At 40.3% G+C, this 24894-nt stretch overlaps 1 protein-coding gene across 5 annotated transcripts in view; it reads right to left on the minus strand.

Annotated features, from left to right (window-relative positions):
• Positions 1–24894, minus strand: part of MPP7 (MAGUK p55 scaffold protein 7) — a 259014-nt gene that overhangs the window by 14651 nt on the left and 219469 nt on the right. For all 5 annotated transcript variants that reach the window (XM_075212010.1, XM_075212007.1, XM_075212011.1 and 2 more), the window contains 2 exons: positions 11080–11160; positions 2025–2118 (listed from right to left, as the gene is read on the minus strand). In XM_075212010.1, coding sequence (XP_075068111.1) covers positions 2025–2118; positions 11080–11160 — 175 coding nt within the window. The remainder of the gene's footprint in view (positions 1–2024; positions 2119–11079; positions 11161–24894) is intronic.

The raw sequence follows: 24894 nt of genomic DNA on the forward strand, positions 1-24894 counted from the left end.
ATTCTGGAGATTGTCACAGCGATCTTTGGCGAGTTTGCCTAAACCGATGGCGGGATAGATGCACAAACTGCCGGACACTGGTTTTGATATATAATAAATATCGCAGGTAAATACATATGGCGACTTTACACATAAAATTGCCGTCGATCTTTGATGAATTTACCCCTTAATTATTTATTGTGGTGCTGTTGCTCTCACATATTTCAAGTATTTGAAGGGGGGTATTCAATTGTTAGCGTTAACGCTCTCAAACGAGCGCTCAAAAAATCTTAGCGTTAATATGGAAATTCCGCGAGTAAACTACCGTATTAACGCTTTTCTCGCGCAATATTACCGTATAAACGGTAATATTTTTTGAGCGCTCGTTTTTTCCTGTTAACGCTAACAATTGAATACCCCCCTAAAAGTGCTGTAAGAAAGCAAAACACACCCATAATAGGGTCATCTCATACAAAAGAGTAAATATAATCATCTGGTTACTTTTTTCTAATTCAAGTGCAAGGGGTAAATGTATGAACCTCCGGATTTTTCAACTCCGGCGTCTTCAGCGCTTAAATTATAAAGCGGCGCTGCCTTGTAAAGGGAAGTCTCCCTTTACAAGGCAGCGCCACTTTAAATTTAAGCGCTGAAGACACTGAACTCGCCGGAGTTGAAGAATCCGGAGGTTCATACATTTACCCCCTGGTCTCTAAAACACAGTGGAAACAACTTTGTGGGCCGGACCCATCTATATTCTGTATTAATTCACTCGGACGGTGAGTAATTCTGAAGTGAGAATGCATTCATACAAAAATTATGTACAGGAAAAGGACAACACACATTAATCATATCTCCTTTACACCCATTGTGTAAATTAAAGATTTTCTACAAGAGGGTTGTCCGTGTCCATATGGTGTATTCACTTTAAAGAAAAATATATCTAGCCAGTAGATAGGATGATATGTGCCCTCCAGCTCATAAGTTGATAGGTTAGAAACAGTTTTAATGCTTGCTTATTTTTTTCAAGGTGATAAGTAATACAAAAGGCCAGTTTCAGAGTGGGGAAAATTGGGCTGAGTTTTAATTGGAATTTTGTGTGTGTTAGAAATTGTGTTCCAAATTAAGGAGAAAAAAACAAAAAAAACAAGTCCCAAGCAGTTTGGATAATAGATTTCATACTTAAATCAGAAAAAACTAATCTCTTTTCAACTCAAACCGATCTAACCCTATTTAAAAGATTAACAGGACCTATGATGCTAGATTGTCGTCTTCTTTACAATTCGTAAAGAGAAGATATAATACAAATAACATAACTTGTAAGAATGAGTATGTAGAAAGACTACAAGTTTCATTTCAATGTGTCTCCCCATCCACAAAAAGGGCTGGGGCCAGAGGATTCCACGAAGATGTAAAATAAATAAAGAGATTCCTCTTTATAGAAATAGTGCTTTGTGGAAATTCCTTGAAATCTGGAATGACAGCTTCTAGAACCCCCCAAGACTTCCAGTGGTCCGTGGGTCACTTAATGGAAATAAAATCTTGTACACTGATGTCTTGGTGACGGGTACAACAAACTACATTGGTGTTTCTTATAATAAAACGTGTTTGTGTCCTTGAAAGGAAGCTGCCAGGGATAACGTCCAGCTTTTTAGGATGTGCAATTAACCTGAAAACTAACACCCGGCCCTTGGCCCACATCTATAACTACCTTCCCCTCTGACAAAAATCACCAAGTCAATTTAGTCCATTTGAAACTCACTAACAGTCGTGTATTTATAACATTTATGCAAATAATGCATAAAACTGAAGAAAATCCATAAAGCCGTTAGTTTTCTGGCAGTGTCCTGCATGGAGCACAACCAAGTGCCCTGTGCTCTCACATGGCTTTTACACTTTCTCATTGCTGTTCTGAAGACTGGTCCTGTAGTGTAGATACAAAAAGGCTCTTCATGATGGAAGAACCACTTCATAGAAATATCTGTTACACATTTAGGTAGAAGGATGTCAGGAAAACATGCATGGACCTGGGGGTGGCCCAAACTTACTTGTTATTGTGTATGTCTGTTTCAAACAAGTGTTTAGAGATAAATATATATTCCAGGCCGTCACACTCCTGGTTCCTTTTTCCTCTGGTCGTATCTGTCGGCAAAAGGTGTGAAAAACGGGTTAGAAATAAAATGCATTAAACATCAGAGCCTGAGTAATCTCTGATCCTAAAAGTGTGGGGTACGGTCAATATGGGGTCCAGAGGTGAGAGGGGTCAGAAGGAGCAATGCCAGGTACTGCACTTCCGCTGCTATTCTGACAGTACATTAGGGGGACTAGGAGACTAGAGTGACATCGCCAGGCCCCTGTACTGTCCACCCGTGTGTTTGTCATTGTTCTAAGCTGAGCAGTCTGTAAGTGGAGCAATTAAACACTGGGCTGTAGCATTGTATTATCATTGTAGACTTTTAGGATGGAATCATTACAATAAGAATGCAATACCTGCATTTTCACTCCTGTTAAATAGAATAATAACACGTATATATTTTGCATAAGTTCATAATAGAAAACACCATGAAAAGCTACAATTAAGCTACTATTAAGCTGTGCACACGTGACGCTACTCAGAGTCCGGGGTACGCTCAAGGGAGAAACAAATCAAGGAAGGCTGTATGTGGTGTTGACTACAAGAATAAAAAGCATTCTAGGGATACATTCCCATAGAGGTATTCAAATCAGCAATATAGTGAAAAATGGTGTACTGCAGGTGTTATGCTAATTGGTGTCCGGAATCATGTATCTTCCATCATTCTATTGGGGGGAAACTGGTTTCCATTTTGAAAGCTTCAATATGGCAAAATGTTCCATAAACCAGGAAATAACTAACAGATTCCCATGTGTTTTCTAAGTATTCTCTCAATGCAGAAAACGTGTATTCAAGGTCCTATATCAAGCAAATTGGAGGCTTCCGGCAGGTGAGTAAATATTACATTACACTACCAGTACAACAGATAATTAGTTATGCTCAGGCTGAGCATATATATCAGTTAATCATATAGGATTTATTTTTTTTAATTAGGATTTTTCAGAACTCATAATGAGCTATGGTAATGGATAATATGGAAGCGATTTTTCTCAAATTCCAAAACCACTAAACATGTGGGTCACAAATGGTCAAAATCATTACTTAATAGGGAAGGTGAGAAATGCTGTTCAGTGATTGTATTAGCCAGTATTTAGGACATTCGGAGCCTGGGTCTGATGACTAGGCACTGTGTGTAGACAGCTACAATTAATATAAATTATAATATGTTACCCATTTATCACTTTCTGTATGCATAAATAAATGTATTTGTCTATTTAGTGTTCAGCATGCCTATATTTAGATTTCCCTCAATTATAGCTGCCCATGTACGCAATGGGACTTATACTGCCCCCTGTAGGTGATGGGCCACTACCTGGTCCTCTGGCCAAGTGGCCGGCCGCGTGAAGGACGAGGTGCTAGGTGCTCCAAGAATGCACTGGAGTTGGGATGCCACTATGTGCAGAGTACGGCACAGAGCACTACAGCACTGTTTAAGTGACACCACATTTCCTTTGCCCAAGCAAGGACAATTTCTATACTTCTGTCTGAATGGCTGGGGCATACATGGCACCGTTTATTACATTTTTGCACCCACACTTCACCTTTTCACGTTTATGTGCGTCTCTTTTTGTTGGGTATGAACCATATGGGTTCACACCCAAACCCAAAATAAATAAATAAAAATAAAGCCCATTTCCCTCATGAAGGTGAGGCGCTGGGGGCACTGCATGTTAGTACGATATCCTAGCTAAGTGTAAGGATAGTCACCACCTGCTAGAAGGCAGGATGCCTTATCATGTGGTACATAAACAAACTGCACTGTATAGACCAATATGAAGACACAATGTTTGTGTCGAAGCTTCTGATTGGATTGGTTCTCCCCATTCAATCCTCTCCACCCCCCTCCCCCTTCCACACACAGAAGGCCCCAGTAAAATGGCTGCACTGAACAGCCCAGGTGGGGAAGGCCCAGGCTTCTCATGTTTTTTTTTTAGAAAGGGCTGCAGGATAGCCCTTATGGGCCCCTCTATCTATAGAATGGAAGCAAATGGGGCATTGAAGCTACTATGTTCCTGAAGATTTTGTCAGCTCCCTCTATAGACAAGGGGAGATGAAGTTCCACATCCATTGGGGAAGCCTCAGCAGAACTCAGGGTAAAGAGGCTTCCTCTAGCCCGAAGAATCTTGCCCCCTCAGGGCCTTATGGCTCCAGGGGTCAGGGACTAAAGAGGGCTTTCTACTTTTAGAGGGGGTACGAAGAGCTGGAAATGAGCACTCTGCACTGGGCGACACCACAGCCTTACAGTGAGGCTAGGTCTCAAGACCCTTAAACCATATGACGCCCAAAGACCCCAGACACAGGGAAGGAGGGGCCCTTGTCATTTAGGCGACAGTCGAAAACTTTGTATTTGTATGCGCTTTTCTTGCACTTGGGTGACAGAGAACATGCACCCTGAGCTTTAAAAAAACCCAAAACAAACAAAAACAAAAAAAAACATGCAACTCTAAAACATAAATCATATTTCCCATAAAAGCGCCACTCATTCATATTGATATATGTTCACCACAAGAAATAAAGTGGCAGCTCACTGAAGTGTACCATCAATCCAAATGCAATTATAATTTACTTATATAAACTAACAGCAACTGCACCACTGATACTCTCTATAGATATTTTCTATTTTGTTTTTTTGCAAAAAAAAAAATAAGGTATGCATTTATTAGATGGTTTTAATCTGGTTTTGTCATAAAGGGTATTTTTTTCCATCTCTCATCCATGTGGATTTCCAGCGGACTCGCTCGCTGCCGGCTGATGGGGTCTAATTGACAACAGAGGCAGAGTTCCCTATAGGATAACATATGTTAACCTGCGTTAAACCCTCAGCCTCCTGTGGAGGACAGAAAGGTTAAAGTCCCTTAGAGGAAATCATCTTTATAAGTATGTCTCAAACAGAACATTTTAACACATGTAGCATAATGGGAGTGAAAGCAGCATAGACTGTTAAAGATGTACTTGTCTGTCAGACAGCTCACTAAAACAAAGGGCTGAGTGTCACACATATGCTTTCCGAGATACAGACAAGTTTCATTTTACTGTGTCAACTTCCACCTTCAAATTAAACTACCACCAAATATGTGTGATAGTTACACAATAAGGGCAAAAATAGGGAGTCTACAGTAATGACGGGATAAAAATGTCAAAGTAATTACTTAATCACCTTATTATACATATGACTTAATTGCAGAGCAATGTTAGAATAAAACATTAGACATATACATTATTCTGAAAGTATTATGTGAACAATTCAGCCTAAGACAAAAAGTAAAAATATTGACATTTTTTGCTTATCAGAAAAAGTGTCTCATTTGATATTATTAGACTCCAACTCCCAGTCACTGGCTGCCAGAGCATGCTGGGGATTGTAGCAAGACAACTGTGAAGCCTGTTATATATATTTATCCACTAGCGAACCTCATATCTACACGTGCATTGCCTGCACGGATTGCTGTGTATTACATCACGGAGAGAGTATTATGTAAATGGCGCCCCTGTCTGCGAAAGCTTACATTCTAGAAGGAGAGGGAAATGGGAGACAATAGGAGTAAATGGGACATAGTGGGGTCACTATTGTGTGAAGGTCTGCAAGATGCTGAAGGCCGGGTAGTGCAGAGGCCTAGGAGGAGTCCAGTGGAGGTAGTGCTGAAGGCCGGATAGTGCAGAGGCCTAGGAGTCGTCCAGTGGAGGTAGTGCTGAAGGCCGGATAGTGCAGAGGCCTAGGAGGAGTCCAGTGGAGGTAGTGCTGAAGGCCGGATAGTGCAGAGGCCTAGGAGGAGTCCAGTGGAGGTAGTGCTGAAGGCCGGAGGGTGCCGTTGGCCTAGGAGGAGTCCAGTGGAGGTAGTGCTGAAGGCCGGGTAGTGCAGAGGCCTAGGAGGAGTCCAGTGGAGGTAGTGCTGAAGGCCGAATAGTGCAGAGGCCTAGGAGGAGTCCAGTGGAGGTAGTGCTGAAGGCCGGAGGGTGCAGAGGCCTAGGAGGAGGAGTCCAGTGGAGATAGTGCTGAAGGCCCGATGGTGCAGAAGCCTAGGAGGAGGAGTCCAGTGGAGGTAGTGCTGAAGGCCGGATGGTGCAGACGCCTAGAAGGAGTCCAGTGGAGATAGTGCTGAAGGCCGGATGGTGCAGAGGCCTAGGAGGAGTCCATTGGAGGTAGTGCTGAAGGCCGGATGGTGCAGAGGCCTAGGAGGAGTCCAGTGGAGGTAGTGCTGAAGGCCGGATGGTGCAGACACCTAGGAGGAGGAGTCCAGTGGAGGTAGTGCTGAAGGCCGGAGGGTGCAGAGGCCTAGGAGGAGTCCAGTGGAGGTAGTGCTGAAGGCCCGATGGTGCAGAGGCCTAGGAGGAGTCCAGTGGAGGTAGTGCTGAAGGCCGGATAGCGCAGAGGCCTAGGAGGAGTCCAGTGGAGGTAGTGCTGAAGGCCGGAGGGTTCAGTGGCCTAGGAGGAGTCCAGGGGAGGTAGTGCTGAAGGCCGGAGGGTTCAGTGGCCTAGGAGGAGTCCAGTGGAGGTAGTGCTGAAGACGGGATGGTGCATAGACCTAGGAGGAGTCCAGTGGAAGTAGTACTGAAGGCCGGATGGTGCAGAGGCCTAGGAGGACAAGTCCAGTGGAGGTAGTGCTTAAGGCTGGATGGTGCAGAGGCCTAGAGGTGCTTTTGGGTGTATTAAGTTAGGTGCACATATTTTTTAGCTGAATCAGTTGTAGACTGAAGAACAGACACCAGCAGGGCGAATAGCAAGAATGTGGATCATAGTTACCTACCCCCTGGAATGTTCAGAAGACTCATGAATTAGGAGGCGATCTGCCAAGAGAGCAGGCTATTCTCCTGCTGCAAGGTTGGGGAGGATATGACTATAATTGTGCTGTCACCCCCCGTCCACTTTAGCAAATATGGAATATCATTGTTTACTGAGGTGGGTGGGAAGAGGAAATCAAAATAACAAAAGTGATTTCAAGTGCCTTTGATGGAAAAAATTTAAAGGACTGCCTACCGAGCTGATGAAGCTTATGTTTGGCTTCAGACATTTCAAGGAGTGTTTGGTTAAAGCCAAGTAACACCTATTTTTCTCGCATGATGCACTTGTCTTTTCATATGTATTAAACATCAGGCCCTGACCAACTGTGGCATGTCAGTGCAGTGACAGTGTGCCAAGAGAAACATTTTAGCATAACCATTAAAGCAAAGTGCGCCTGGATCTGAAGTTTACTCTAATTAACAACTTGCTTCTTTAAGAAACAGGCTCCCTGTTAGAAGAATGATTAATACATACTGCTGTGAGTTAGTCAGGCCTGAGCGGTGTTTAGTTTGCAGAGAATGAATGATGTACTCACTACAAAGTCATACACTGGAATCTCACTGAAAGACAGCTATGAAAGTGAACTTACAGGAAGTGTACAGAGTGTTGATTTCATACCAGTATAACATACCAATATAAATTAGTGTCATTTATCTAACAGACCACAAATCTGAAGGCCCATTGCTTCTTGGTTACCCAGATTATTTAAAGCGTTTACTCTTTGGAGATGTGTTTTTATTTTAACTTTTTATTTTTAAACTGTATAAAAGTACAGAGAAATAGACAGGAGATGTGTTTTTTAACATGCCTGCTCCACAGAATGAGGGTGCAGCCAGCCATCAAGTAAAATTAATTGGCTGTCACTCTTCAGCTGACGTGTGTTAGAAATGGAGCTGGACTTCCTTGCTCCATTCATATATTGAAGAAAGGTGCATAAGCTAAATATATAGTACAGTTACAGGAGATACCTGGAGGATTGTATTCACTACAGTACTCCAGATATTTCCTTTCTGGTGCATTAAGGGTACATGCGTTATCCTACGCACACTATCATGAACAGTTTAACCATAAATATCTAACCTCTTGGAATGTCTGTGAGACTCCCAAATTACTAGGACTTCTCCCGGGAGAGCAGATAAACATCCCGCATCCCGCCTACCTCTCTAATAAAGAGGGTGGCGTTTAATGACACGGTTCACAGTGAATAGCGTCATCTTGGCCCCTGCATAGGCTGAAAATCAAGGCATTAAGTAGTAGTGGGGTGGGGCTTAATGATGCAATTTGTGTGGCCACACCCCCAAACTTGGCAGCAAGATCTCCCAGAGCGGAGATTTTATACCTGTTGGCAGCATGGTTTAAAAACAACAAAAAATAATGTTTCATGCTTTAAAAACAAGGTGCACCTCCTGTTATCAAGTTAACCTAATTATCTAGATTTAATGATTTGGATTCACAGTGTGTGTCCACAGCAGCCAGGTCTCACTTTATGATATCTAATGCTCCATCCTCTCATGTAAACTGGGTCAGACTATAAAACACTATAATCAATAGTGATATTATTATTCTTTATTTATAAAGCGCCAACATAGTAATATGTTACACTGTATATTCTGGGGAAAATGATAAAAATAAAGTACATGTTGTAGCAAAAAAACAATTGTAGCTGGTGGTGGGGAAAGTGGTGTAGCTATTGTAAGGCAGAGGCGTCATGAACAACCAATCATAAAGCAGCCAACGGCCAATTCTGTGCAGCCTACAGTATTGTTGGACGGTTGGGATGAGGAGAAGCAGTGGAAGGTGGACAAATGGTGAACTATTTGTAGAAGACAATACGCTATGTGCCCAGTGTTCTCCTTTAGCATCATGCTCAGAGTAATACCGAGTACCCATCTGGTTCTGCCGGGTCCATGAAGCCTCTCAGTGATACATTGTTGCAGAGCTCTTGGCAATGTCCTACTATGTGCCCTTCCCAGTGCATGTAAGTTGACAATGTGTGTGTAAATCAGCCGAGCTTGGCTAGTGAATACGAGAGCAGAGAGACTTCACAAGACCAACCAGTGACTGGAGTAAAACACAGTAAACTCCAGCTAATACTAGATTGTAGGTGGAGTTCTTTGATTACCATAAATTATACACAACTTTGATGATAACGTCCCTAGAAACATTTAAATTGGAAATCATTTACAATGTATGTTCTAAGCTTAGGCATTAGGTATAAAGCCAATATCCCTATATCATAATGAGAACCTGTCTCCAGGTGGACCACTATTTCACTTGGGAGAGAGTATGTGGTACAGGATGCTCTCAGATGATAACACCATCTCTCCCGTGCTGCCTTCCTCTCTATATTACAGATCTCCTGTCAAGCGAGCCGGACTGAGAGCACAGCATAGCGATCAGAGAATACACTGGACTAAATGCACTTAACCACACAAAACAGGTTACAGGGAAACCCCTAGTTTTTATGCTTATTACATAGAAAATCAAATACAGAAACTGGTGGCAGGTTTATTAATTTTTAGTCTTTTTTTTATATTACAATCAAAATGAATAGTATTTTAAAGTACACTAGGGGCTAATTGATTGTTACTGTGCGCAGCTCAATGGTGACTGGTTGATTTCCTATGCCTGTAAATGAAGGCAGTCAGCCAGCTCAGAGTGTGCTACCACAATAAGTCACTGTTGTGAGGACACTGGGTTCAGCGCAGTTTGGCAGGGAGACTGTGGTGAGTGCACAAGGCTGTGGACTGGGGACCACGCCAGGCAGGACCGGACATCAGCCCCAGCTAGTTACCCTTCTCTCTTACGCAGGTGAAATTTCTCCCCTTGAATACTGGTTCTGGGGATCCATGCAAGCCATGATGTGTGTGACTCACGTATGGTGTGCAGTGCCAGTTCATGGTCCTGGTACTAGTAGACTAGACAGGGATTTAACAACATATATCTAGCTTATCACATCAATAATCTTATCAGAACAGGATGCAATCTTCTAAAGGGAAATAATCACTGAACATCAAATTATTAGCAACATGAATGAATCCAAAATTCTGGAATTATATTAAATATTGAGACGTACCACTTAAGATAAACCAGTAATGCCTGATATACAGGTATCACTAGAAAGCTTAGAGGTTAAGGAATGCTTCAAAGCACAAACGTCTACTATAATGAACTGTACAAAGCATCTGTAGGAGAATGACATTATTCCATAGCGATCACTCCAGAGGATATTAAATAAATAGCTCAATCTAAAAACCGGTTATCAAGCCTTTTAATGTAGCAGCTGTGTATGCGTATAAAGGATCCGCCACTATATGGAACCCCGACCCATTAATGTGATTGTTAAGCAAACCTTTTTTACGGTGTGTTAAATGATTGCTTTATTTGTTTTTAAGTTTCGCAACACTGCAGAAAATATCAGTTCCTGCGGGGATTGTAAAGATGGCGTTGTCAATGTCTCCAAACATTAAGGTGCGTAATGAGAAATCAAAGTAAAGCGGAAACTGGACGGACAAAACGGTCTGCTTGACCGGAACACCTTAAGCTGTGGTCCATCTCCTGCCTGCTATAACGTGCAGAACATTGGGGAATACAGACTTGAACGCTAATCAAAGCCTTACAAACCATTAAATGGTTCAGGGATTTCAGCTGCTGACTTTCATTGTACAGACAAGTTTCCTAATCTACTGTTTACTTAAATTTCAGTGATACACTCAGGCAGTGGGTATAAGAACACATGACACATACAGATAAAATAACCTCAAACTGCACTACTTATGCCAATAATTCTGGCAGACACGCCATAAGACAGGATACTAAAGGATGGGAGGAAGTGCCTATCAAATGAGGCATCCCACCTAGTAATTAGTGGAAAAATACAATTTTTTTTATTGTTGCTCAATGCAGACCACTAAATCATTCAGAAATGACTTGTGCCCACAAGAATGTGTAGTATCCAGAGCAATGAAGACCATACACGAGTAGGTTACACCTACAAGCATAAAAGCCACTTGCCATGAACTGGGTGGTACGCCTCAATGGAAACAGGTCCGTCTTACATTTTGTGAGCATGATGAATGGCGAGTGTGTTTGTTCTGCAGAGAAACCAATTACTGACATACCCCTAGTGATTCCTCTTCTTGTGCATACAACCCTGCTTATTACATGAAATGCTGAGATAAGTACTTACGTGGTACGGTCCCTCCATAGTGCTGGGTGTCGCTGATCAGAACCTTCCTCTTTAGCTCATTTAAACCAACACCCACAGGTCCTATAAAATTCAAGACAACGTTTGTGAGTATAAAACACATGTCCTGCACATGTCACATAAATGGGGGCAAGAAAGAAACACCTTTTTTGATATGCATCCATAAAAACAAGTACAGTGACTATAAAGTCACCCCCTTTGGCATTTTCACATCAAATTTTCTTACATCATGGAATAAATATGGATTTATTTGGGAATTCTTAACCACTGATCAACACAAAATACTCTGTAGTGTCAAATAAAAACGTATTTAGAGCTTGTACCCCCGTTTGTTAATAGTTGCTAGAAGCACATTTAGCGGCAATTACAGCTGTCAGTCTACTTGGACAGGTCTCTTGGCACACCTGAACACTGCAGGCTTCAGCAGTCTTACGTTGCAATATTGCTACAATCCATCAGGTTGCACGGGGACCATTGGTGAACAGCAATTTTCAAAACATTCCACAGATTATCAATGGGATTAAGGATTTTTTTTTTTAAATTTAAACTGACAATTGGGCTTGTGCTGTAGGCTATGAAACCTGGAATATATATCCTCTCGCGAGTCCTAGGTCTTTTGCCGGCTGCAGCAGATATTTTGGCAAGATTTGTCTATATTATGCTCCATCTATACCCATGACATTATGCCTATGTCGCCATGCTCCATGGTAGAGACAGTGCTCTTGGGACAATGTGCAGTGATTGGCTTCCGTCAAACATGGAACCTAGTGTAGAGGCAAAAATTCTGTGGTCTTATCAGACCATAAAATCTTTCTCCACTTGGTATGTGGGTCTTTCACGTGCTTTCTGGTAACCTATAGATGATATTCCATTTGAGTGTTCATCAACAATGTTTGTTTTTTTCATTTGTAGCATCCACTTCTAAAAGTACAGCTTGGTGAAGTACATGGGCGATTAATTTAGTTTTGCTAACTTTCACTATTTCTTTATGATGGACTTCACGGTGTTATAGCAGATAACATTTCATAGACTTTTAAGATCCTTTCCCTAGTTTGTGCTTTTCAATACCTTTTTTCTAGGATTTGCTTTGAGTGTTCTTTGATCTTCCTGATGAATCTCTTTTTTGGAAATACACTAAACAACTGTGGGACCAGTGTATTATTTTGAAATCAACTGAAAACCTAACTGTACACAGAAGATTGCAAGCAATTAATTTTATGAGTAATTGCTCCAGGGTTAAGTTTGGGGTGTGAATATTTATGCAATCCGATAATTTTCTGTTTTTATAACTGTAAGAAAAAGCAATATAATTGTTTTTTATTATTTAACATCACAAAACAATTTTCATTCCATCGTATAAGTAAAAGGGGATGAATACCTTGTAGTTGCTGTAGATACAAATGGCTTATTACATCTACCACACTTTGTGAGAAGAGGAGGAAACGGACCCTGATCTTTTACACAGCCTTTAATGCATCTTTAGTCAGGGGAAGCAATTTTTGCAACCTATGAATTGACTAGGAACCAGGGAGATCACTGGGACTTTGCATCTCATATCTCAATGGTTCCTAGTAAATTGATCAGCACCATTCTCCAGAATATCGTGTCCTCTGCATGGAGGTGATGGGTGCACTTTACTCGCAGGGAGTTTCATATATGTTTGGCCTTGTTTGGAGGATGGATTCTATGCTTATAAATTGGTTGATATCATTTGAGAGAGGATTTTGTATTATAAGACCTTCATATCTTGGTTTAAACTGTCTTTTCTGTTAAAAAATTACATAAAAACTCCTCATCTTTTATTCTAACAATATATTTTTGCACACAAGCGTTATAAAACCGTAGATGATTGAGTTAATACAATGCAGTTTTAGCACTGACCCTGTAGGCTATTGTTTTCTATGAGACCTGTGTCAGTGACAGAATCTCTCTCTCTCTCAAGACATCCCTGCACACACACAACTACCCAATGATACCTGTCCTAGGATTGAAAAAGAAACAGTACAAAACAAAAGAGCCTACAAAACAGATACTTATTGCCTGGTCATGCTAAGTTTTTTTTTGACGAATAGCATCTCTCAGAAGACACCTAAAACAAAAGTGCTGACACAGTGTTACATTGTGGTGGGGCTTTTTTCAGTAGTTTTAAATTAAATAATGATTCTGGGTTCTCAGTGAATCTCCAGAGAGACATAATGGGCCCGAGTCATTAAGGAGAGCAAGGCCAAGAAGAGGAGTAAATTTGATCCCGGACAAACCATGTTACAATACAAGGGGTGCAAATTTATTATTTTGCACATAAGTTAAATACTGGCTGTTATTTCATTTAGCATACAAATACTTCATAACTTTATTTTTACACTGAAATGTAAAGTTGATCTAGGACATGCCTTACCCCAACTAACAATATATCCCCACATTTTAAGTTTACCTCCCCCTCCAATGCAACATGGTTTTGCCTAGGTGCAAAGTTGCTCTTTTTTTTTTTAAAGCTTTGCTCTCCTTAATGACTCAGGCCCAATATGTACATAATCATTTACCAATTCCCCTATGAAAGAAACTAGTGGAGTTTGGTCCCACCAATTCACAAGGAAAGGATGTGCTGCAGGCACAATTTAACAGGAACGTTCAAAGCTACTCTTTGTAAAGGATGTAAGAACTTATGCGCCTGAGAAATATTTACACAATTAGAGGGTCTATAGCACAAAACATATATATTAGTACTAAACCACACTCTAAATATTGTTTTAGGCACATTTTGATTAAATCTGCTACTGCTCCTTTAATACATATAGATGATTATTTTCTTTAATGGCAGACTATATACTGAAACAGATTGTTCGCATCAATGGTAAAACCGATACTTTGAATATCCGTTCTCTCTTCCAATTATAAATCCAGAGCTCTGCATTTGTACCATTGTTTAAACAAACAACAATCAGAAAATCTGTAAATGTTAGTTTTAATAATACATGTAGGAAATACTTTTATTGTTAAAGTGAAAGTCTGACTACCTTTGTTCCAAATAGCTGTACTCTTCTTCATAAACACTATATTTCATATAATACTGTGTAGAGTTTGTATGTTCTCCCTGTGTTTGCGTGGGTTTCCACCGGGTGCTCCAGTTTCCTCCCAGACTCCAAAAACATACTGGTAGGTTAATTGGCTGCTATCAAAATTGACCCTAGTTTCTCCCTCTCTGCCTGTGTCTGTCTGTCTGTGTGTCTCTATATTAGGGAATATAGACTGTAAGCTCCAATGGGGCAGGGACTGATGTGAGTGAGTTCTCTGTACAGTGCTGCGGAATTAGTGGCGCTATATAAATAAATGATGATGAAAATCAGGAAGTGCAGTCAGTGGGTGGAGCTTTGGTAATAGCTCAAGAATATAGAATACTACAAAGATCCATTTCTTGCTGAATGCAAGTGCGCCTTCATCCAACACTATCTAAATATGGCTGGAAATCCGCTATAGCAAATTCACTAAAGGTCACATATACACAAAACACGGAATGTCTCGCCGACAGGGAACTCCATGGACCTCCTCCATGTATATGAAAAAGATAAATGTACCACTAATAAGAATGGCCATGCCTTTTAATGCTAACTGGCATACATAAAGTAAAAACAAAATGATAAGCTGATAAAACAAGCAGCTGCCCAAAATGCTAAAGGACGTTTTATAGAAATGCCTCAAAGTTCCATGTAGATTATATGTTAAATGTCCATACAATATAACTATTATGCAGACCACTCATTGATATACTGTCACTTCTAATTATATACTGCTTAGAAGATGAAGTATTTACCGGAGGTCAAAATAATCATCAATCAAGTGCGAGAGACGTTAGATTAGACAACTGCTAGGGTTTCTGGCTACTAGCTGTGCATGGAGGACCAACTTAATTCTGAGACCAGCAGCTTGAGAAGAGAGAGGGGTAATGTGTAACCTCCCGTGATTCAGAAATGTAATTATTTACAGAGATGGTCTGGGTGTCCTGAAGCTTCAGGTGGACATACTGACAGCTGCTCTAGAGATTACGTGAAGGCAGAAGACATTCAGTGGAAAGGAAAATAAAACATATAATCCAATACAGCTGCTAGATAGAGGGTGACCTCCTACTAAAACCTACTGTTACTGGAGTACAATTGGTGTACATAGACTATTTCGGAAACCACATTTAGGATATAATATCCCCTAAGTGATATGATGATTGAGATCCAACAACAAGTGGGAATTAGAACGATAAGTTGAGTAAAAACAAATATTTTCTGTTGTGTGGTACGCTCTTATTACTTGCGGATAAACCAGACCTGCCAACTTGTTACTATGTAACACAGAGTTTGGGATGGTTACAAATGGTCACTCAGTTCAGGTGCTTCATCACATAGAAAGTTCTGTAAAAATGAATAAATAATATTAAGACACCCCATTATAAAGCACTTAGTGCTGTCATTGGATACTGTTCTTAAGTGGTATAGCCATGGCTAACTCCAGCCAAATAACCAAAGACAGCACCAAGGTTATGTCCTGTACTCTGCAAGGGGGTAAATGGGGCCTGAGTGCTGTATATTGTGGCTTGGGATTATAATGTTGAAACTGCATATGGTGAGCCGTGGGAATGTATGTGTAGAACATGGTACTGTATATGATCATACTTGATAAGTCTCAATTTTTCGGCAGCAAATACTGAGTGTGACCTACTGGAAATAGGTTTGGGAATGTTGACAAGAGCATGCTTCACAATTGGGTTTAATGTGCACAGTATTTACTTTTTGCCACACTGTGCACTCAGGGGCTCACGCTGAGTTGGGTGACCGCCTGTTGGATTGGTGTAAAATATATAAAATGGGAAAAAAGGGGTTATTGAAATGCAGTCAGAGTACAGTAATGGTGTGTTCACATAACACAAGCTGATCCGCACGGAGGAGGAGATACGTCTGTTAGTAGTCCGGTCATTTGTGGGTCTCTGAGTGATGAAGAGCACTGTTGCCTGCACAAGCTAGTCGCTTCTGATTGGATGATTCATCTCTCAAGCTAACAGGTGCTTTTCTCATTGCTTATGCCTATATTATTATTTTCTGGACGTATTTTAGAATGAAATTATTGCTACTTTCATTGGTACACGAAAGGAAGATTATACCTACTGTATAAAGGTGTTCTTTATTTAAATCAAACCTAATAGTGAATGCGTTGTTCACTATCAAAACACATGTTAAAACACTGTTCTTGTGGTTATGACCTGGCTTCCTCTCGCATTTATTCTAATTTGCTTATGTTAAATAAAACTTCTTGTTGGAAGTGCTTTATGATCTCCCATGAAAGAGTTAATTGTTTCGGTCTGCAGCAGCTTCAGAACTGAATGCTATTTCTAGGCATTTGTGGAATCTGATGTACACCTGACATGAACCTGGCGCAGAGCTGGTGCATCTATTGTTACGTGTGTTTGTCTTATACTAAGAATCAGGCCCTAAGTATTTACTCTCTTAGTACACCAAGTATACCCCATCTCATCACATGATGCATTCTGAATATGGAGTCTCATTGTGCAATAAGTATATATTTTCCAGATGCCAATTATGCCGTACTGGGTGCTGTGCTAAGTACAGTACACTAAGTATAGACTTGTGTCCACATTGTGCTGATAAAGACCCACCTTCGTTATAGCATGCAGCCCACTAAGGTATCCTATTCTGTTCTCTTTGCGCGTCACACTGCATTAGACTTATGGAATGACAGGTCTGTAAAACCAATAGATACAATATGAGGATATTCGTCTTGTTCTTGATCAGAAGAAATGATAGTTTCTCTGCTGGTCTTGTTATACACAGGACGTACAGTATGGTGTGCAATTAAAATACGCTTCCCAAGACGAACACAAGGTGTGCTAGGCTTTTTTTTGAGAAGTTCTTTATCTTTTTAGTATACAAAGCAACATGCACTTTAGTGCAATAGTCAAGTTGTATTTTCCAGACCTCTCTCTATCCGCTTCCCCGAGTAAAACTGCTCAATTCCTTCCCTGCATTTGGTCCCACAAACGTAAATAAAGATCCTGATGCCTAGTTGGATGTATGTGGGGGCAATAAGAACAAAAAGATTGCTCTGATAGCGAAAAAACACATTCACTATTAGGCTTGATATAATACAGCAGATATAATATTCCGTCTCTCACACGTATGAAAGAAGCAAAAAATAAAAAAAATCTTTTTTTGTTTTTAGTATATGCACAATCAATATCCACTTCCGAGATGTATTTGCAGCCAATCAGAAGCAGGTAGCTAGTGTTGACAACCGTCATCTTCTTCAGCAACTTTAGAGGTCAGGTGTTAAACCCCCACCCAAAAACAAACAAAGATCCAGCTCCTGACAGTCGTACATGTGTTTCTGTGCTGTCTGCCTCATCCACATTTGCTCCCTTACTGCACTCGGCTTACATTAGACTACCCACTCCAGTTGTAAGGAGGTGCAACTCTCAGATGCACACAACCCTGCATGAGTGCATATGTCGGCACTCTCTTTGCGGGCATGCGCAGTACAAAGTCCTTTACGCAAGCTGGCATAAGTTCAACCTATCAGGCCTGAAGTCTCTACCCTCCTCTACTCGTATATCAAACTCCTGTTAGATTGTAAAACAGGGCCCTCTTCACTCATTGTTTATTGGTTAACGTCCATCTAGTTTTATTACACTGTTTGCTCCCAATTGTAAAGCGTTAGGGAACTATATTGGTGCGACAAATACATAATATTAACTAAATAATAAATTCATCTAGCCATAGAGTTAAGTTTGCAGTCTCACATTTCTGCCCCCTAACAATGCTTTTATTAACCCCCCCTGTTCAGATCCATAATTAAAAATAAGATTAGTGACAATTTCTTTTTTAATCCGGGTAAATACATGCAAATAAAATATGAGCAAATGCTATTGTTCAGTGTTATTGTGACTACAAAGGGTAGTCACTGGGATTTCTCATAGATGAAGAAACACGACCAAAAATGACTTCACTTTATATGCATTTATTTTATTATTATTTGTACGGAGCCCTGCCACAAGGGCTACGTCAGCCACTGGATGCAGTCTCTGAGAATTCTAACATAACTTTAACAGTACGTAGTAGATTCTGGCTTGGTGCACGGAAGGTCAAAGCTGGACCAGTCCAATCACCTTGTTCCAAACACCTTAAGGTCTCATTATAATTGCAGAGACAGCCAACTACAACAGGAATAAAGTATATTGTGGAAGAGGCAGGAACAAAGATCTATTTTATTAATATAAACATTTTGTAAACACGTGTATGCCAAGAGCGAGCCAGGCAGAGAACGCGGCTGTGTTTAATAAGTTCACGTGTTTGGATAGGTTGTGTTAGAAAACATCTGGCTGTGATTCAGAAGACACTTCTTTTTAATAGCTTGTAAAATGTCTCGCAACACTGGAAGGTGTCTTACAGCAGAGTGCTAATTAGTATGTGGAGGCCTGATTTCAATCTGCCTTCTGCTGAGCAGCATGACTTGTAAATATGTTTGTTCTTCAGAGGTGGAGAAAGGGCTATAAAGTGTAAGTGCTAGTGATTGAAGAATGTGGAGGTTATAATCTCCCTACCCTCCAGTCACTGTAAGAAGGAGGCAGACCTCCACATAAAGTGTTACTGGCTTGGAGCTTATCCTGCGAGAAACTCTCCCTGTTAATGTGCAGTAAGATCGTGTGTCGGTTACAACAAAACTCAGGGACGTGTTTTGGCTGAGTGGAACAAATTGCAACCAAATGAGGCTTTTGTAGAGATCTTTTAAGACACATGAGGCTGGGTTTAGCACCTAAAAGCTGTGATGGCCAGCCATCCCCAGGAAGTATCTGAATGGTGAAATAAAAAAGGACTAGTTTAAACAAAAGAAATGAAAAAGAACCACTTGTCTATTCACACTAATGATCCCACAGTATAACACCTACGCAATAGATCTGCTATGCTCCAGTGTAAATGTCATATTTCTGCTTGTGAAACAATAACTCTCACACAACGTGGCACGCAACGTTGCTTATAAAATATATCCAATTCAATTAACACTTTAGTGGCCGATCGTACGACAGAGTCAATCAGTCTGCCATTGATGTGTATTCAATGAACAGGCCCATATCTACTTGCCGTGATAAAATGTATGTGTCATTGCAAAACACTCCTAGATATTAGATTTACTATATAAAACTGACTTTTGAGAACATCTTTGAAACCGCTGTTTGTGATCACTGCGATGTAAAATTTATCATAGCCTCATAATAATGGCATGGATGGGAGAGCACACAGCATTTATAAAAAGAAGTGATGTGCCATACTTGCCAACTCTCCCGGACAGTCCGGGAGACTCCCGCATTTCGGGCGAGTCTCACGGACTCCCGGGAGAGTACGGCAATCTCCCGCATCTGCAGAATTAAGGTCAAAATACAGCAATTCTCCGGGAATCACAGCATTTGGCCCCGCCCCCGCTGTAAAATGCCGTGTTGGCGTCATTACGTCACAGGTCCAAAATTACGCAATTTACACCCCCCGCACGGCAGCTTCCGGAAGGCAATCACAAAAAGTTGGCAAGTATGTGATGTGCACATCTTATTATATTTACAACTGTTATCTAATCATTTTTTTCTCTAAGGCAAAATGTACTTTTCAGCCCATATCAGACTTGGATCTCAACACAGGACCCTGAGTTCTGTAGCTGCCAAACTTAGACACTACTTGTATTCTGACTTCTCCAAGTTGTGATTTTCATTATCTGAAACAGACAACTAAATAAAAGACGTGGCTTTTTTTGTGACACTTTCCATAGACAGCAAAAGCAACACCTCCAGGCTTAGAAAGACAGCTGTGTGGAGAGGGGAATCCAAACGTGGATGGACATATAACAATAGGAGGTAACGCTTGCTTAAACTGTTCAACTTTTTCCGATACCCTACAAACAGCTCTGTTTAAATGTTCTAAGTTGGTGAAACCGGAGCGTATTTCTTCAGCTGTAGTAAGTCCATAATGAATAACTCTGAGCCTCTTTGTGGAAGCCGCGGGAAACACTTTTCTGGAGCAGTGTCGTTTTAAGTGGCTGAACACATTAGAATAAACACTCTGGTTAACACAAATCCAGTGTTCACAGCTTCTTTTTTCAACATTGTCTTTGCTTTGCGAGGACTAACTGAAATAGTATGAAAACACATCTGATCTCAGTATAAACACTGCAACTGCATGCGAGCTTAGACGCTCAATCCAGCTTAGCACGTATGTCTTAAATCGCATTCTTTTACTTTAAAGTTACCCTTGACCTCCTCCATGGTCCACCGGGAGAACTTTACTCGAGAACGTCACAACCCTAACCCGTGTTAAATACATAATTCATGGAAGAGCTGCATCAAAGCACAGACAATGTAATACTTATTCTAGGGCGGTATACATAAAAATGGCTGTGCCTGTTCTATAGGCGTTTACAAGGACAAAAAAAAAAAGTAAATACCAATTACTTAATTATTCTTTTTTATGGATTGTGCATTTAGTTGTGTGGTACAAACAAATACTACAAAGCTGGGGTTACAAATTTATTATACCCCCTAAATTGTATCTAATGAATTTCGGGAATACCCCTGTATAGTCCCATGTGGGCAAGGGTCTAGATATTGGGGGACAGATCCAGACCCCTGGGAGCAGAATGGGGAGGGAGTACTTTTGAACCATTGCTTATTGTTGTGATAAAACTTTTCAACTGTGTTTCTTCTCTGGTGAGCCTTGTAAAATCAGTATTGCATGATTATTTTTTAACAGCAGCCTGAACTTTTAATACTTTTTATTAAAATGTTATATATACACATTGGATGTATGCAGTCTACACATCCTTATTGAAATTGCATGCGTTTGTGATGTAAAATCTGAAATCAAGATAAATCATGTCAGACCTTTTTCCACCTTTGAAGTCACCTTGCAACCAACACAATTCACGCGAAAAACAAGTAGATTGTTTTTTGTTTGTTTTTTAGCATTGTTAAAAAAAAAAAAGAAAAAAAAGAAAAGTGTCTGGATAAAAAAATAATGCAATACAATGAAACGTAGATAACCAAAATCAATAAAAAAAAGGCATTGTTTCATGTGGAAAAGTTCTATTTGGAAGCAATATAATTAAAGTATGTTTTTTTAAGCCAGTGGCTAAAGATCCTATAACTGTCCTACATTATGCATGCACAGAAAATGACTTTCTACCGGCAGATTAGTATTGTAATGTGTGATGCAATCACCTGTTGTGTAACAAACAATCAAATATTAAACTATTGTAATGTGTTTGCATCAAATGTATATTAATGTGACCGTACAAAAACGCAATCATTCATTCAATAATAATAAAAAAAAGATGATGTGCGAGTGATACTGGGTAGAATAACATTTTGTGGTAAAGTAATTGAGAAGCCCAGTGCCCCTGAAAACTCAATATCAGCTAATTTTCTCTTATAACCCCAAGGCATGACTTTGTACACAGCAGACATAACAAGCTACCACCGGTCCGTGAAAATGACAATGGCAAAATGAACTATGGCAGGGTTCGCAAAAGCAACGCTAGTGAAGAATTCTGTTAGGGACAAGATGTTTAGTAAGTCAAAAATACAAAGTAGCTAAAAGTATTCTTCAGAGAATACCATTTTCATGGAGATTTTCTTATTTCGCAGCACTGAAAGTAAAACAGATAATCCCAGGACTTTGTATGTTCTTACCTGGAACCCCAAGAGTCAGCATTCCATTGTTCTGGGACCCTAAAAAGGTGGCTGCCAATAGTGAGTATTGCACATCTGACAATTACAAAAACAGATTCTTGGACCCCAACTGGTTCCCTAACCCACAGGATGCACATCACAGACCTACACAGCAGATCTGGTTCACATATCTAGGTATGTATTACCTTCTACACTGCACAATGAATGATGTCACAGTGTTCCCCCCCCCCCCCCAGTGCCTATTTCCCAGGTGCTCCACCCGGCTGGTTTTACTTGTCACCTGGCTCTTGGAGCCCAACAGATTCCTATTATAATACAATAAACCATTGTTTCTCCTAGTATAACAGGCACTATGTGAGCACTTCAGCCAGCAGTGTGTGTTAGACCACTGACCAACAGTCCTAGCAGGTGTGGGTAATAACCCCCAAAATGTTTCAATATTATTGCAAAGTATTACACTGCCCCCACCTGGCTACTTCTTAATGCCACCCGGCTGGCAACATTTTCTGGGGAAAACACTATCACACAAGTGGTTGGGCCTGTTTTTAGAGTACATAGATAACCCAAATGGATAAGACCAGCGCATAAAGTAGTTTATGTGTTTCGCACCCCCCCCCCCCCTCCAACTCCTCTCTCCCACCCTCCATATCTCGTTTAAACCTTAAATTAAAAAATATATACGTGAAATAAATAAAGTGGAAGAAACAAGCATATTACAAAAAAGAACTCCATAATGTAGAGCTCAAGACTGTTTGAGTTATAAGAGCTTTAAAGACATTTAGAAGAATGAATCTCACTGAGAACAACTTCACTTACATGAACAAATTACATGGGCTATTCACCAAACACGAGTGTTAATCTGGACAGATATCATTGACACTTTGAATGTTGTTCTTCATGGATGGCTGAGCATGAAGAGAAATGTATGAAGTGCTCCCAACATCTGTCTACAGCTCCACTATGGTAAACACTAAGTATTCCCAGAGTGTGCAGATCTTATCACCCGCGTGGGAACGTGGAAATGACCATTAAGAACGTGGTGCACACAGGTAGAGATAGATTTCAGACGTGCATTAAGGACATTTTTTGGACTTTACAATAATTCCTAAGCCTACATATTGTCAGAGAAGGAGCAATAGGTAATAGTTGGACAAGCACAGGAAGAAAATAACACCCAAACCTCTGAGCAAGACCGAAGGGAACATTTATAATACTAGTGCAAGGGAAAATGGTGATGCTGCCATAACAACTAGCTTTCATTTTCTAAACAGCACTAATCCAATTATATGAATCTGGTTAGTTGCTATGGGCAACATCACCCAGTTTTCTTTGTTTTCAGAAATGTTCCCCAATGTATACTACGTCTCCCAAAGACTTCATAACAAGCAGTACAAGGAAGGAAAAATAATGTATAGAAAACTACAGTAAGATAATTTCTGTGACTTAAAAAAAATTATAATTCTGGCAAGCGTAGTAGTTAATAAATTATATCTTCTCCCAGAATCCCGAAAGATTGTTTTAATAAAGGATTTAGTTTTGCTTCTACCATTAAGTAACAACCAATCATCATCATCATCAGCAGCTATTTATATAGCGCCACTAATTCTGTAGCGCTGTACAGAGAACTCACTCACATTAGTCCCTGCTCCATTGGGGCTTACAGTCTAAATTCCCTAACACACATACACACGCAGACAGACAGACACAGACTAGGGTTAACCTACCAGTATGTTTTTGGGGTGTGGGAGGAAACCCTCGCAAACACGGGGAGAACATACAAACTCCTCACAGATAAGGCCATGGGCGGGAATTGAACTTGTGACCCCAGTGCTGTAAGGCAGAAGTGCTAACCACTTAGCCACCGTGCTGACTATTTCGAGGCACGTGACAATACAAACAAGTTTTAGAATTCTTATAATCTTATTTATAATTCTGTACAGAATGGAAGCATAGTGCGAAATGCTTAAATCAGGCCTGTCCAACCTGCGGCCCTCCAGATGTTGAGAAACTACAAGTCCCAGCATGCCCTTCCAGCTATCAACAGGTTGTCTACTGGCAAAGCATGCTGGGACTTGTAGTTTCACAACACCTGGAGGGCTGCAGGTTGGACAGGCCTGGCTTAAATCTTCATGGGCCTGCGAGACTGCTGACAGTCTCCTAGGTAACGGTTGATCTGTGCAGATTTATACATCTATGTATTGGGATGTCATTTGCTGTATGAAAACTTTGATCCAACAGAGAAGTTGTTTAGTAACTATAAGTAACTTTATGGATACTTACCATAGTAACTAGAAGGATGAAGGTAAGATACTTTTAAAATGACATAGTGGAAAATCAGGATAAGATCACTGCATTTTAACATCATGCATCATTTAGTTACTTATATTTCCTAGCATTTGAACTAAACCTTTCCCATAAACATGCACAATGTTCAACTTTATTTTATATTTAAATGATGTTTATTACGCAAATTTATCAAACATAGATAACTAAAATGAACATTTGGTTTGTAGACTTTAAATATATAGTCTATGGAAAAAATAATAATCTATGAAAATCAATTTGTCCTCATCACACATTGTTATATTACATTTTTTTTTAATTAACTAAAACCAAAGATGCAAATGTTCATTGTGTGAAACATTATCTTTTTGCAAATGCCAAAACATTTTCTATCACCTATTAAAATCCACCAGCACTTATGATATCAATTAAAATTGCTGTCCGTGACATGTGACATTGGTTTCCAGGAATTTTAATTTGTTAGGTGGCTGCAGATCCATTGAAGCTGCTTCTTGCTAGATTATGGGTCTTCCAATAAGTGCGATAATTACTGCTCACAATCCTTGCGGCTCAAGATATGTACACAAGAGCTAGCGCCTCAATTGAATAGACCTTGCAGCAGTGATATCTTTGTACTATGGCTTCATAAAAACACTTTCATGTTAGTTCTGGATGTACTTGCCAGGAAATGAGTTGGTGAAATGACAGTGGCGACATCGCATACTCAAATATAACAGACTGTTCGGGGCCGGATGCACATAAGTCATGGTTGTAACTGTGTAAGGCGG

Source organism: Mixophyes fleayi, chromosome 5 (assembly GCF_038048845.1).
Source record: "Mixophyes fleayi isolate aMixFle1 chromosome 5, aMixFle1.hap1, whole genome shotgun sequence".
Taxonomy (NCBI): Eukaryota; Metazoa; Chordata; class Amphibia; order Anura; family Limnodynastidae; genus Mixophyes; species Mixophyes fleayi.